The sequence below is a fragment of the Musca domestica genome, unplaced genomic scaffold, assembly GCF_030504385.1.
Source record: "Musca domestica strain aabys unplaced genomic scaffold, Musca_domestica.polishedcontigs.V.1.1 33, whole genome shotgun sequence".
Classification (NCBI taxonomy): Eukaryota; Metazoa; Arthropoda; class Insecta; order Diptera; family Muscidae; genus Musca; species Musca domestica.
Window position 1 is genome coordinate 7,453,457 of NW_026712312.1, and position 14,921 is coordinate 7,468,377.

Sequence of the window (14,921 nt, forward strand, 5' to 3'; positions counted from 1 at the left end):
TCCACTCAAATAAAAAAGAAAATAATACCTAATTGTTGACCAATTTTCCTCGGAATTTTTCAAGTTGACACCTGACAGTAAAATAAAATTTCATTTTTGGTGGGAAGTGTCTAAAGAAGAAATATTCTACACAATCTTTCAATATAAATCTCAAAATAAACCATATATCTGGGTACTACAGTTTTCAAGTAAAAATGATGTGTTTGCTTTTTTACATTTAATTTATCACATTTCCAATCAAAGTCCAAATCTACCTCAATCAATAATTATTATAGATCAAATTTTATTTTGAGTCTCTGAACAAAAGAAGAAAGATGAATAAAAGTACCGGGTTTGTTTAAATGAAAAAATTCTATTTTTTTTTTTTTTTTTTTGCTTATTGTAATTTAAAATATACAAACTTACTAACTCAAATAATTATCGAAAAAATATAGTTAAATAAACTTTTTTCTTGTAATTGAGCTATAAGTGCAAAATATAACATTCAGTAGACCGCTTTGAAAATACCAAAATCCTATTCGTCCAGAAAATAAAGAACTATTTTTATAACAACGTCAGAAACCACAAAATATTGAATAGCAAACTTCAACCTACATAAAGTTGGAAAGTTGGATTTTGCCTTCTATTATTTTCAGCTGTTGTAGTGCACAAACTCTTTGTCTCCAATAAACTTTTTGCATTTAATTATGTCCTATAAATGTCAATACACACCTACATATTAATTATATGTAATGTCATAAAATGTGAAATGTTATTGGCCATTTAGTTCAAATACTGAAATCAATCGATATGTTGCCACTCCCATCTGTGAAAGTGCTAAAATAGACTTTTTATTGGATAACTTTACTTTTCAATTATACCGATTTTAATTTCAGGTTATTATTATTTTGAAATTAAAATCGTAATAAATTTTGAAATTTTATGGCCAATAATACAATTGGCATATGGTCTGATTAATACATGAGATTACTTTAATTGCAATAATGTAATGTTACAGTGAAGCAGGAAGTCACAATTTAGATGTGGGTAAGATAAAAAAACGTTCTTGTTACTGATCAAATGAAAATAGCAAACGAAGATTAAAAGAGTCGTCAAATAAAGCAATAAAATCATCTTCAAAAATGTTCATCTTAGAAAAAGTTGCTTCACTAACTTTTTCTGAATTTTTTATTTAAAATTTAAAAATATATTGTAATCAAAACTAAAAGGCCTAAAAACAATTGAATTTTGTTACTTTTTCGATTTTCTTCAGAAATAATTAAAAAAATAATTCTGCATGTACAGGGTGAGACACAAAAAACGCCATATTTTTTCTATCTCTTTTTAAATTTTATTGAATGAAAGCAAAAAATGTCGGAAATAGCTTAAAATCAAATTTTAGAACAAGTTTAGATTTGTTCGAATTGATCACCTTTGGCCGAATGTTTCTCTACGATATTTGGGCCCATTCCCTGCGCAGCACTTGCGTGATGTGATCGACACTTTGGTATTTTTTAGTGCCAACCTTGCTTTCAAAAATAATCTAGACACAATAGTCCAACGTATTGGTATTCGGAGATTTTGGTGGCCATTGTGCGCTGAAAATGAAGCGAGGAACCTCATTTTGTAACCATTCTTAGGTCCTGTTGGAATATGCAAGGTCTGCGACCAAAATGTTTTCGCTATAATAATCGGCGTTTATTCTGATGCTGGGGTCGATTAATACGAGCGGAGAGCGACAATCAGCTGTTATGGCGGCCCTCACCATCACCATGGACGACGCTTAAGTTCTGTGGTCAACCGAAGGTGCACATTTTCAGCTGACCTCTTTGGCAAGTAAACACGATCATTTTGTTTGTTTACAAACTGCTGGACAACGAATGGTTTCTCATAGTAGAAAATCAATTTCGACAGTTCACCTCTTTCGACCAAGCGAAGCAACTCTTTAGCTCTTTTGAGTCTATTTTTTTCTGTTGAGGTATAAGTTTCTGCACTTTTTGGAATTTCAATGGCTTTACCCCGAGCTCATTTTTCAATATTTGCCGAATGGAATATTGCGATATGTTCAGCTCACGACCCATTTTTCGGCCACTGCGACGCGGGTTTCGATCGATGCGGGATACTCTAACGATAGCCACTTGGGTTTTCCAGCCAAATACAAAGAAATCACACAATCGCGCTTGAATTCCATCCGGAATAACTTTCTTTCTGGAAAATTCTCACCAAAATGCTTTTGTATGCTTGTAAACAATATAATGAGCTGTCACTGGAACAATTTTAACAGCTTTCGGGCGAGTGGCTTAGAAATGACAGCAGTCTGAAGTTGGTTACAGTTTTTTCATCTCAACCTGTATATGTAGGAATAGTTTTTGATTTGGAAATATTTATTTAACGAGAATAAAAAAATACATTTAAAAGTATAGTTTCAAATCATCTTCTAAATTTGTTATTAAGACTGGTATTAAGGTTTATTACAGTTAAAAAAAACAACAAAAATTAAGAGCCCTTTAGCGAATTGAATTTCCCTACTTGGTACAGGAATCGTCTGTACCTAGAGATAAGTTCAAAAAGTTTCATTTTGCTTGTATATGTGGGAATATTTATTTATTTATTTAAATAAAGATGTATGTATATACTTTTTATAATAGTAGTTATATATCTAAATATATATGTATAGATAGGTTTATGTAAAATATCGTTGTTATTTATTGTATTGGATTTAAAAAATATATTTATGTATGTATGTTTATAATTGCAATTGTTTCAATTTGATTGTATTGTATGTTTGTTTATTCGTCGATGATACGTTTTCGGATATAATACTTTTTGAGGGGGGCAACTCAATACATTGTAATGTATTGTTGTGAGTTGGTGTATGGTAAAACATATGCATTATGTGTCGGTATGTATGGAAATATGTATAAAATACAATGCTTACAATTTAAATAATATTCAAGAAGACATTAACTACTTAGGTAAATTAAAAAAAATACACATTAATGGAAGGAATCAAAGTTACATTCAAAAATTGGAATGTTGTTTTGTTATTGTTATCGAATAGACACACAAATATAGATATATTCAAGATACACATAATAAAATAAATGCCTTTACTAACGATGGTCCATGTAAATCATTAATTTTGATATATAAGTCACTTTTGCTTAGGGGTAGGGGGATTCCATTTAAATTGGAATGGATGTTTAAGTACTTATTTTAAGTAGATTTGTTTCGAATAAAATTCAATAGCTGCATTTAAGGCACTTATAATCTAAAGTTAACTTTTTCAAAGTTATCTATCAATCTAAAAAGAAAATTCATTGTCTTTCGAAATTGCTTTCTCAGTTGCAAACGTGCTTTGCCTTTGTTGTTTCGAAGATACAAATTAAAATCTTTACACGAATTATATGCTCATGATCACTTTTTGTTTAAGTAGAAAAATAAATAGATAATTAAATAGATACATAGTTAGTCAAATAGATAATGTAATAACGGGGGAATAAATTAAAATTCGTCTTACAACTGTGTTGTAATAACAGATTTTCTGATGATCGTTGGTTCTTTACTTTTAGGCGCAGACACTACTTCGGAGGATACCAACCATGGTGAGACCATTGCATCGTTTTGTGTTGTTATGACATGATTGTGAAGGTTTTGTTTTTGTGAATAGGGCTGGAAAAGAAAATTGCAAATACAAAGATTAGATTAATTACATAAATGTCACTTTAGGAAAAAAACTCTTTTAAAGTCCATAATAGAGGTACTGTCAATTCTCAAGTTTTAGCCAAATATACAAGAATTGCTCTTTGAATGGATATGGTGATGGATTGTTATAAAACGAGATTTTCTTAACTTGGCAAAAAAAAAATATTAATCGGTTTTGCCGACAGATGTATTTCCTCAGTTATAGTACTCTCCACTATAGTATGGAGGGAATTTTAACTTTGTCTTTCCGTTTGGATCACCACGAAATATACATTGTCGAACCTAAGAAATATATATATCAGCATGAAATTCTATGTCAATTTACCTCTTGCCAATTGAAGTAGGTTGACAAAATTTTACACAGATGTGTGTTTGGCTTACAGGACTGTTGGTATTGAAAATGAGCTGTATAGGTCCACGTTTTGGTATAGTCCCCATATAACAGTACTTCCCTGTACATTATTCACCAAAATGATCTCATATTTCGTATTTGTAGTTCGCTGTTGGTGTTACTGTCTATGACAGAAAATTGAATATGCGGGTCCATGACCTCGTGTAGCCCCCAATATTCAGTATTTTGACGACTTTAGCGACATATTCACCAGAATTTATTCAAATTTCGTAAAGGGTACTACAACCTGTACCAAAAAAAAATTCGGCATGCAAGTCCACGTCTTCGTCTAGGTCTCATATATCGGCCCCTCCCTATACGGTAATTTCCTATATTTGGCATTTTTATGATTTTGAACAGTATTTTTCACCATATTTTTTACTTGTCATCGGATGTTAATTTCACGTTTTATGAGCTTCATATATATTCAAAATGTTGACCCTTTGTGGTATAGGTACCAGAAGGAGTGGACCGAAATATCCCATCTTTATACCAGACCGTAGGTTTATCAAAATATTGTGATGACCACTTGTGATGAAGACAATCGGACTCTTGCATCACATTTTATAAAAGTTAAGATTATCCAAAATGTCGACCCTTTGGGGGGAGGTACTTGAACCTGAGCTAGCACTATATATAGCAAATATTAGTATGTGCAAAGTTGGAACAAAATCGCACAATTTCGATATTTTTGGGGAGGTACCAGAAGGAGTGGGCCAATATTGCCCATTTTCGAACTCGATCTAAGTTTGACAATAATGTACCAATTTAGGGCCAAATCGGATACTCCCTTCGAGAGTTATCGTGCGCACCTGTCAGACATCGGACGGACGGACATCGCTAGATCGACTCCAAATGTCCTGAAACGGATTTGGTCGAATGGCACATAGGGCCTAAAACCTTTATTTTGACTAGGGACGTTTTAACCGTATTAAATGCCTCTCTAGCCATATGGCTGAGGGTTAAAAAGAGAACCAGCTCAAAAGAAATTTGGAACTTATCCAATTTTCTCTTACATTCTGCAAACAAGAGGATAAAAACATAATACCCCCATTGTGAAGAACTTCACATAATTAAATAAAAAAAAGTATAAAATATTACCACTTTATAAGCACACAAAGCAAGCATGAATGTTGTAAAATTTTGCTCAAAGAAAATTCTTCAAAAATTGTATATATAAAACATATAAAACACATAAGCGTAGACATATGCAAATAACAGTGAAACAAAATATAAATTTACATAAATTAAAAATCAAAATTAAAAGTGAAACCAAAACAAACCTTGTTTTTATCTGCAAAACTTTCTGGTTTTTCACTCGCCTGTTGAGCATACATTGAATTCTGTTTATTTATGGCATCGCGTTGCTTCTGTTGCCGTTCCTGTTCGCTTAAAGTAGAAAACAATAGGGTGCCCACAGATGGAGTGGGATTGTTAGTAGACGACCGAGACAAGGATGCCGGCGACGAATCGACTTCGCTGTGGCCGTTTGTTTGCTTGCCGCTGCTGTTGTTCATCTCAGTACTGGCTTTTACATTGTTATTGATAATATTATTAATGAATATCTCATTTATTAACATTTCCGCCGTAGTCGATGTTAGTGTGGGAGTTGTGCATTTCGTTTGTGCTGACGTTGACGATGAACCTGTCGTCTCGGCATTAGTATTGGTCGCTGAGGACGATGTGTTGTTTGTTATTGTGCTTGCAGATGGGCCAGTGCTGCTGTTGTTTGTGGTAGTGTTACTAGTATTATTGTTGTTATGATTGGACGACGACGACGATGGTATGGTATTCAAAATGGTTAGAGAGTTTGGTGGAGAAGTGGTGGTTGATGATGTCTGATGGGTGCTGTTGGTGTTGAATTCTGATATAAAAGTGGCATTAGCAAATGGAGATGTTGGTGTGGTGGTAGTTGAGGTATTGTGACCAATACTATTAGAGCTTGTGCTCGTGCCGGATAAACCAAATAAATTATTACCAGAATTCAGGGCGGTGGTGGTGGGCTTCTGTTCCGTTATGCTCAAAGTCAGTTTATCGCCCCCCTGGCAGACAATGTTTGTTTTGGCGATTTTCAAGTTATGTTACACAAACACACAAGCATGCCACAACGTTTTTATAACAAACGTTATGGTTTAGAAACATAAAATAACAACAACGCAAATATGAAAATAAAAAATAAAAACAAAAACACAATAATAGCAATGTAAATAAAATGAAAGTGCTTAGCAAACAAAAGCAAAATATAAACAAAATCATGAGGTATATAACACATGCGCGCATACACACACACATATAATAAATATTTTTGTGGAGCAGTAAATGCCTGACATATATGAAGCCATTAGCTTGTTGAATGTTTTGGCACACTTCAAGTGCAGGCATACAAACAGGAAAAAACCCGCTAGTTTTAGAATGTTGTACTTACAACTGAAATGTAGGTGGCATTGATGGAGTCCGGTCCTTCGCTGTGGTGTATAATGTTGTTCGTTATGTTACTATTACAATTGATGTTGTTATTGTTGTTATTTATCGATGTAGCTGCAGGCACAAACATTTGATTCGTCAGCTTTGCATTTGTATTCGCTCCAAGCTCCTCTTCGACTCGAGCTAGTTTGGAAATAAACAAAAAAAAAACGAATATAAATAAATGTAAACATTAAATAAATATGGTTAATTTTTACATTAAATTATTAAAATAATTATAATATTACATAATATGGTTAATTTCCAATAGGACTTTGTGGACACAAAAATTCGGGCTTGATTTCAAATTTGTTTACAAATTATTGAGGAAAGCTAAACCAATACTAGGTTGTAGCAAACGGCGAATTGCGAGTTGAGAGATACGACCATTGAAACAAGAATTTTTTTATTTAAAATGTTTGCCTTGTTAAGGTGAAGATAAGTTTTTGATGAATATTTGGTTTGATTTGCTCTTTCGAGTTAAGCTTTTAATGGCCTAAGGAAGTGGCATTTGTTCAGGAAAAAAGTTATTTTGTATAGAAAAAGGGAACTGGAAAATTAAGATAATTAAATGGTATTCAGAAAATTCAGAATAATCATTATATAAAAAATGGAGATGGGCTAATTGAAGAAGATAAGAGAACTATAAAATATTTTTGCTATGAAGATCCTCAGGTATGGGGTTCACTTTTTATTTTATCAGATTAACTGTGCTCCAACAAAAACCTTAGAATTTTTTTTTATCATTTTCCACTCTGACATCATGTAAACTAAGTACATTTCTATAAAATATCATACCTTTTAAAATATTGCATTTAATATGTCCAGGTGGTAATGCACCTGCTCCAACATTAGCCAACTTCACTTGATTGTTGGGCTTCTCGGAAGTCGATGATAACCGTTTCAGCGTTTCCGTATTATGATCCATGTCGTACGTTTTATTAATAGTTACTCTAAAATTTAAAATAAGCGTTAGTATTTCATTAAGTGCTTTTGGTTCTGATAACAAATAAATATTAGGCATTGGTTTACTCTACCTGATACTGTTAGCATCGTTAATTGCCTCAGTAGCTAAGACTGATGGGGATGGATCTTTAACAATGGACTTTAGTAATGAATCTAGCTCTTTATCTTTATCCGACAAGCCACTCTTAATGCTGTACATAAAATACACAAAAAATATGAAACAAAAAAGAACAGAAACAGAAAAACTTGATGAGCATATTAAAAAGTACACGAAACGATGAAAAACATCAAAATACAATACAAGTTTTACATATTAGCAAATGGTTGACCAAAACAATATTACGAGACGATGCCAACACAAATTATAAAAATGTTTTAATTGAAATTATGTTACTGCAGAAAAGGCACATTGCAATTTTGTTTGCATTTGTATGTGAACACAATTGCATACAAGCATAATTTTGAATTTTTTAAATATGTTCAACCCGCTAAGAATATACTTTTTATTTTAGCATGGTTTTTAAATGGAAACAATATATAATAACAACATGTTAAGAATCAAGTTGTGTTAGCAAATATCTCAGTGGAAAGAATACATTAATGAACAACGAATCTACCAACACCAACAAATACAAACCTTAGGCCCGAATGTATGGACGCCTTGCCAAATGAACCATTGTGAGATATGTTGGTACGGAACGGATTTGTTTCCTCAAAGTTTTTGATATTATTGGGAGAATAGGGAGCAATATTTGTAGCACCAGCACATTCTGAATCCAATCTACAATAGAACAATGCAAACATAATTAGTAAGCCACAGCTTAAATATAATATGGAACATTTTTTCAACACTCACTTCACAGTTAATCCAGCTGCTTTGCCCAATGATCCAATCTTACTGTACGCCGGATCATCAGTACTCGAATTCGATCTGATCGAATTTCGGCCTAATGATGCACAGGCATTATTCTGTGATCCCGAATGAACTGAGCTTCCGCATATGGCATCATCAAATACAGATGTATTGTGTATAACCGTTTGAATGGAAGGCGAGGGGGTAATGGTATTTATGGTGGGTTGATTGTCAACGGTGGCTGTAGATAGAATAGAATCTACGGTTGCATTTAGATTATCGGGCGTTAAGGGCAATGGTGGTTGGGTAGAGGGTGAAGCCATTGCTGCGGCCGCAGCAGCTGCTCTAGCATTCACAGAAGCCAAAGCAGAGGCAGCATTCTCCTGCGACGCCTTTTGGCGTTCGCGCATCAAATGCGATTGACGACTGGCAAATCTTTGAGACGGTCTACGTTCAAATTGTACGGTACGCCTGGCTCGGCTCTGAACAGTAGCCTGAAATTCTGTACGGCCAGAATAACGGAAACGTGAACCCATACGGAAGAAGTTCTGACGAGCAGATGGACCCTTAACGGGTGCCCGCAAACGGAAGAATGTGTGATGTTCCACGGCACATTTCCACAAATGTTTGCAGGCTTTTTCGTTATACAAACGAAACACGAATGTGTGTTCCTGTTCACGACCCTCGTCATCATCCTCAATGACAATTAACGTCAATTTCTTCTTCTTGAAATCAAGTTTACTTATTTTCGGCCAAAAAAATAAACCAATTTTTTGATCACGTTCAAAAACCAATATGCCAGTTGGAGTTAAGCCTAAGTGATATTCACATCCATCTTTGCCCTATAAAAAGAAATATTAATAAAGTTATTTAAGACATATGCAGCGATGTGATTTAAAGAGAAACAATTACCAGAACTGTATGCATATCAACACCATACATATCCAGCCATTTAGCTTTGTTCAGAAACGCCAACTCAGCTTGCGCTGGGGTAAGACCACGACACATTTTGTATTCTTCTAAAATAGCGATTTCCAATTCTTCTGTTTGATCGGGTACAAAACGAAATTCCGATACTGTTGCAGCGGTATGCACTTGTTCATCGTAATCGCCCAATTCAGCTAAAAGTAATTAAAATTTTGGAATAAAACATTTTCATGTCAGTTGTATTGTTTTAAAATAATTACATTGCAATGCCAAAGCACACAATTCGGCAGCCTTATCTTCAGGAGATTCCAGACGACCTTCCAGCAGGTCATTTTTCAGCTGTAGGAAAAATAAATAGCGTGTCAGCTCTTCGCGCAGAGTATTTGGTTCGGAAGAGTAAAACTTTACTCTCAAACGGAATGTATATGGCGGACCAACTGGAAGGAAATATTTATACACATTGTTATTCATAATAGAAAGAGGGCAGTTATAAAATGTGATTACTTTTCACTTGTTTCTTGATGGGTTTTGTGGGATCTAGCCAATGCTTGACATGATTGGCATCCATAAACTGCAAACCAAAATAGTCTTTCTCAATAATATCCAAATTGTAGAATACCTGCTCGTACAGAAAGTTGCCCATTGCCTTTTTCTGAAAGTAAAAACGATTTGATAAAACTTTGAACAAATCTGTATGCGTAAGCGAAGTATTGACACAGAAACAAGCGTTGGCGTTGGAGAAACATTGAAAGTAAAAAAAAAGAAAAATATCTTTGCATATATGTAGATAATAGTTTGCAAACAAAATTTAATTCGCTATTTAAACATTAGTCACACAAGGTCAACCCCAGAAAAAGTATTAATTTCCTAGTTTATAATGCCATGAGAATATTTGTTATATATTTTAAAGCATTATTTAAAACGGGAGACATTTTGACATGTTAATCCATAGATTTTGGTATCGTTTTTCAGACATAGAGGGTGAAATGAAAAAACTGCAACCAACTTCAGACTGCTGTCATTTCCAAGTCACTCGACCGACAGCTGTTAAAATTATTCCACTGACATTTGGTGAGAATTTTCCAGAAAAAAATTATTCGTGATGTTATTCAAGCGTGATTTATATTTGGCTGGAAAACCACAAGTGGCTATCGTTAGGGCACTCCAGCATTTAAATGTGAATAAATAATTTGTGTTTCGTACCGTCGCTCGTTATGGTGTTACTGGTAGCGGAGCCCGACGTCAAGGAAGTGGACGGTAGAAAACGGCAACATCAGCAGAAATTGTTCGAAAAGTAAAGAAGCGACTTGATCGAAACCCGCGTCGCAGTGGCCGAAAAATGGCTTGTGAGCTGAACATATCGCAATATTCCATTCGGCAAATATTGAAAAATGAGCTCTGGGTAAAGCCATTGAAATTCCAAAAAGTGCAAGAACTTACACCGCCACAGAAAGAAAATAGGCCCAAAAAAAAGCTGCTTCGCTTGGCCGAAAGTGGTGAACTGCCGAATTTGGTTTTCTCCGAAGAGAAAAAATTCGTTGTCCAGTAGCTTGTAAACAAACAAAATGATCGTGTTTACTTGCCAAAGAGTTCAGCTGAAAATGTGCACCTTCGGTTGGCCACCAGAACTCAAGCGCCGGCCATGGTGATGGTGTGGGCGCTCTCCGCTCGTATTAGTCGACCGTGGCATCAGAATAAATGCCGAATATTATCGCGAAAATATTCTGGAGGGCGTATTAAAGCCTTGGGCATGCAAACACTTTGGCCGCAGACCTTGGACATTCTAACAGGACTCAGCACCATCGCACTCAGCACGCACCACCCAAGAATGGTTACAAAATGAGGTTCCTCCCTTCATTTCCAGCGCACAATGGCCACCAAAATCTCCGGATACCAATCGATTGGACTATTGTGTCTGGAGTATTTTGGAAAGCAAGGTTGGCACTAAAAATATCAAAGCATCGATCACCTCAAGCAAGCGCTTCGCCGGGAATGGGCCAAAATACCACAGAACAACATTTGGGCAGCGTGTGACGGTTTCATTGGAGGTTTGAAGGCCATAATTCGTGCCAAAAGTGTCCAATTCGAACAAATCTAAACTTATTCTAAAATTTGATGCTATTTCCGACAGTTTTTACTTTCAATCAATAAAAATAAAAAAAAATGTCAAAATTATGGCGTTCGACTTTGTCGCACCCTGTATTGAGAAAACGTTGTTTTATTAATACTTTTGTTTATAAAACAAAAAATTCTGAATTTTGCCAATTTACCTATCAAAGAAAGCAATAAAACAGCTACACAAATACCCTTGTACTCGCAGTGTATGCATGTGACTTTTACAAATAAAAAGCACTGAGTAGTTGGAGTGCTATTTTTCAAATTCTTGATTCTGGCTTAATTTTCAATTTCATATTAAAAATGAAATCTGCTATACGTGAGAATTTTGAATTCCAAATAGATATCTATGAATGCTTTAACATATCGGGAATGTCGTGTTCCCAAATACAAAGAGAGATCAGCATAGTGCATTGTGAGCAGTTAGTTGCACATAATTTGTTTACATAAAAAAGGGGCGTAAATAGTTTTTTTCTTATTTTAGTTGATATTCCATTAAAGAAATTCACTGCTGTTGTGTTGTGTCAAACTTACCGACAATTCAATCGAGAGATCTGTGTTATCCAAAAGTATTACCCGGCAATCGATTTTATTCTTATTCACCGGTATTCGTTGTGGCTTTATTTGTGAGGAGTTAGCGCCGCCACCACCTCCAGCCCCGTAAGGACCTCGTCCATCGGTGCGATCATTTGCGTTGTCTGCACTAGCAGTTTCTACGTAATTATTTCGAGCTTTGCGTCGACTCAAGAATCGCAGCATAATGATGGTGTATGTGTTGCCTGCTGGTGATAATGATGCTAACTACGATGACAAAATACCAAAAACCAAGAGAGAGTGTGTAGAAAACCAACCAAATCTAGTTAATTGTGTGCGAACGGCAATGAAGAAAACGAAGACAATGAACGATGTAGCAAACGTCAAAGGTGAAGCGGCTAATGATGTTAGTGTTTGATTGCTTAATGTTGTTGTTTGGTCTGAGATTTCTTTCACACATAGGAAGGGAGTAAGTCGATACTTGGTCGGAATGGGTACTTTTACTCGACGAATCTTCGTTTAATTGCTTTTAACTTATTTTTCCTCCTCGAGAGATTGCCAATAGCAAATGATCAGCTTTTAATGTTTTTGCTTCCGTCTTACTTGACAATTTAGTTGAAGATGCGACAGACCAACACTCATTCAAGAATACAAGCTAAGTTTGCAAGCTAAGTTTGCGGTATTTCGGCTTATGATGATGTATGTATGCATACAGGTGAGTTGCTAAAGTTGGAGCCGTAAACTTGAAATTGATTTTTCTGCGGTCACACTAATCTTGATCCTGTTTTTCTCCCCCAGCAGTGTGTTTGTTGCTGTAGCTGCTTAGCTACGCTTGCTCCTCTAGTCGAAATAGACTGGCAGAGATGACGAGAATAATACACAAACAACGACACAGGAAAGAAAAGTCGGCTTATGCTAGGTTTGGTTTGTTTTGGCCAACAATCAAATGAAAACGCCAACAACAAACACATGAAAACATTGCCCAGACAGCCAGCCAGCCAACAAGTTAAACACCACCAACCAGCAACGTCCCGAGATAACTTAAGACCACGACACAACAACAACGACGACGACGACACAATGCTGGCACACAGAAAACGCGTTTCTAGAAGGCGGATTGTGATTTTTTCGATTTTTCTTCTCATAAATTGATTAACGAGATGCAAACTACTTTTTCACCTTGGTTTTTTAGCAAACTTTTTTGAGAGAACCATTCAATTTCTATAAATTTCACTTTGACACTAGTATATCTCCTTGTTTCACATATTTCTATAGAATAAAACAATTACAAAAATAAATAAATTTAATAAAAACTAAAACGCTAAACAAAAAACAAGAACTGAGATGCGAAAACTGAGTCGAGAGGATTGAACGAACAACGGCGTTTGTAATTACCCAAGGGAACTATAGTTCGTTATTGGAGATATAAAAGTAATAGCTGGTTTACATAAAACTCTTTTGCTTTGAAAAAGAAAACTAAATGTCTGGTTCAAAATATCGAGAAAAAGTTGAATAAATTTATTAATTGAATATAAATGTATAATATATTCACATTTTTCCGCAGGACATGAATAAATGTAAACTTTTCCTCAAAATATTGTATTGTTTTATTACTTGAAATAAAGGGACACATCGAGTGAATTGTTTGATTATATCAGAACCTAACAAATAACTATCATATGAAATATGCAATGCAAATGAACCAATGGATCATTCAAAATGTAATCAGTTCATGTGTATGATCCCAATCATGGTAGAGGAATACAGGTAGATGCATCAACGCTTGGGAACATTGATATGTCAAAAAATTTTCAATAGATTTTTATAAGTTTTCTTAAACGACGCCAATGGGAGGTTTTATGATATGCAGTTTTCAAGAATTTGTACAAATTTAAATAATTTTTCATTCAACATTTTCAATTACAAAATTGGTTTGAAAGTTCATTGTCCCAGCAGCTGTGTCGACGCGTCTACCTATATTCTTCTACCATGATCCCAATGTATGGAACTGCTGAAACGTGTTTTTATCGTGACAAATACAATTTATTTATATAAAAAAGCACCACGAGTGCATATACATGACCTTTTACTTGAAAATTAAGCTGTCTTTTCTGCCATATTCTTCAATTATTTTAATAAAAAAAAAGAGAAATGTATTGTTTTTTAATATCACAATAACAATGTTCATTAAATAAGTTATGCTTCATATATATTTATTAAATATTATATAAAATTATGATTGTTGTAGAACATTAATTACGCAGCAGCCCTAAAAGCCATGGCTTATATCAAGATTATATTAACATTAAATCTTTTTTTTTTTTTTTTTTTTTTTTTGTACTTCTACGTCGTCAAGTATGTTGGTGGTTAGAACACTTTCGTGCCCATTCACCATGACCGGTTATTGGTTACTTGAAAAGTATCAGTACTCTTTTATTTTCGTTTTCTTTTTGTTTACAGTATATGTGTGTTTACAGAATGTAGTGATATGAATGAAATACATAAGAAATCAAAACAAAAAAAAAATCAAAACTAAAGGAAAAAATAAAGAACTGTCAGCAAATATGATGATTATTTACAAATAAAAGTCAAACTTCAATTTTGCAAAGTGCAATAAAGTTGATTAATTCATCTATATTTTGTTGGTTTTTGGACATCAGGATTTCCGGTAAGTTATTAAATTTCTTGAACAAATCAAAATCATTCCTATGATTTTGATGCTTTTTGCAGAAAAAAATTATGTGTTTTTCATCTTCAATTTCGTTGCAGGTTTCACAAAGATTTGAGTCAGCAATTCCAATCCTGTGGAAATATTTTTTGGTGTAAGTATGACCAGTGAGCAATCGATTAACAATCTTTATGTTTTCAGGTTTCATGTTTGATGAAAAGAACCAGGGCTGTTTAGCAGGCGCCGGGAAGAATTGGTAGAAGTAAGTTCCTTTAGTCCGTGAGATGTCCTTGTAATTTTCTATAAACTCATTCCACAGG

The 14,921-nt window shown here is 34.5% G+C and overlaps 1 protein-coding gene across 4 annotated transcripts; it reads right to left on the reverse strand.

The window, feature by feature from the left end:
• Window positions 1-2,746: 2,746 nt before the first annotated feature.
• LOC101901686 (band 4.1-like protein 4B) lies at window positions 2,747-13,304 on the reverse strand. 4 transcript variants are annotated; one of them, XM_059125292.1, is made up of 12 exons: window positions 11,934-13,303; window positions 9,789-9,936; window positions 9,545-9,721; window positions 9,270-9,478; window positions 8,361-9,199; window positions 8,142-8,285; window positions 7,576-7,695; window positions 7,337-7,491; window positions 6,501-6,682; window positions 6,054-6,117; window positions 5,359-5,603; window positions 2,747-3,651 (listed from the first exon to the last, which is right to left on the reverse strand). In XM_059125292.1, exons 1-12 carry the CDS (start codon window positions 12,156-12,158, stop codon window positions 3,496-3,498), a joined length of 2,664 nt encoding a protein of 887 aa, XP_058981275.1. In that variant the 5' UTR covers window positions 12,159-13,303; the 3' UTR covers window positions 2,747-3,495. The 4 variants fall into 4 exon arrangements, with proteins under 4 accessions (XP_058981275.1, XP_005180575.1, XP_005180576.1 ...); XM_005180518.4 differs by having other exon boundaries at window positions 5,359-6,117; XM_005180519.4 differs by lacking the exon at window positions 7,576-7,695 and having other exon boundaries at window positions 5,359-6,117; window positions 11,934-13,304.
• Between the last annotated feature and the right edge of the window lie 1,617 nt (window positions 13,305-14,921).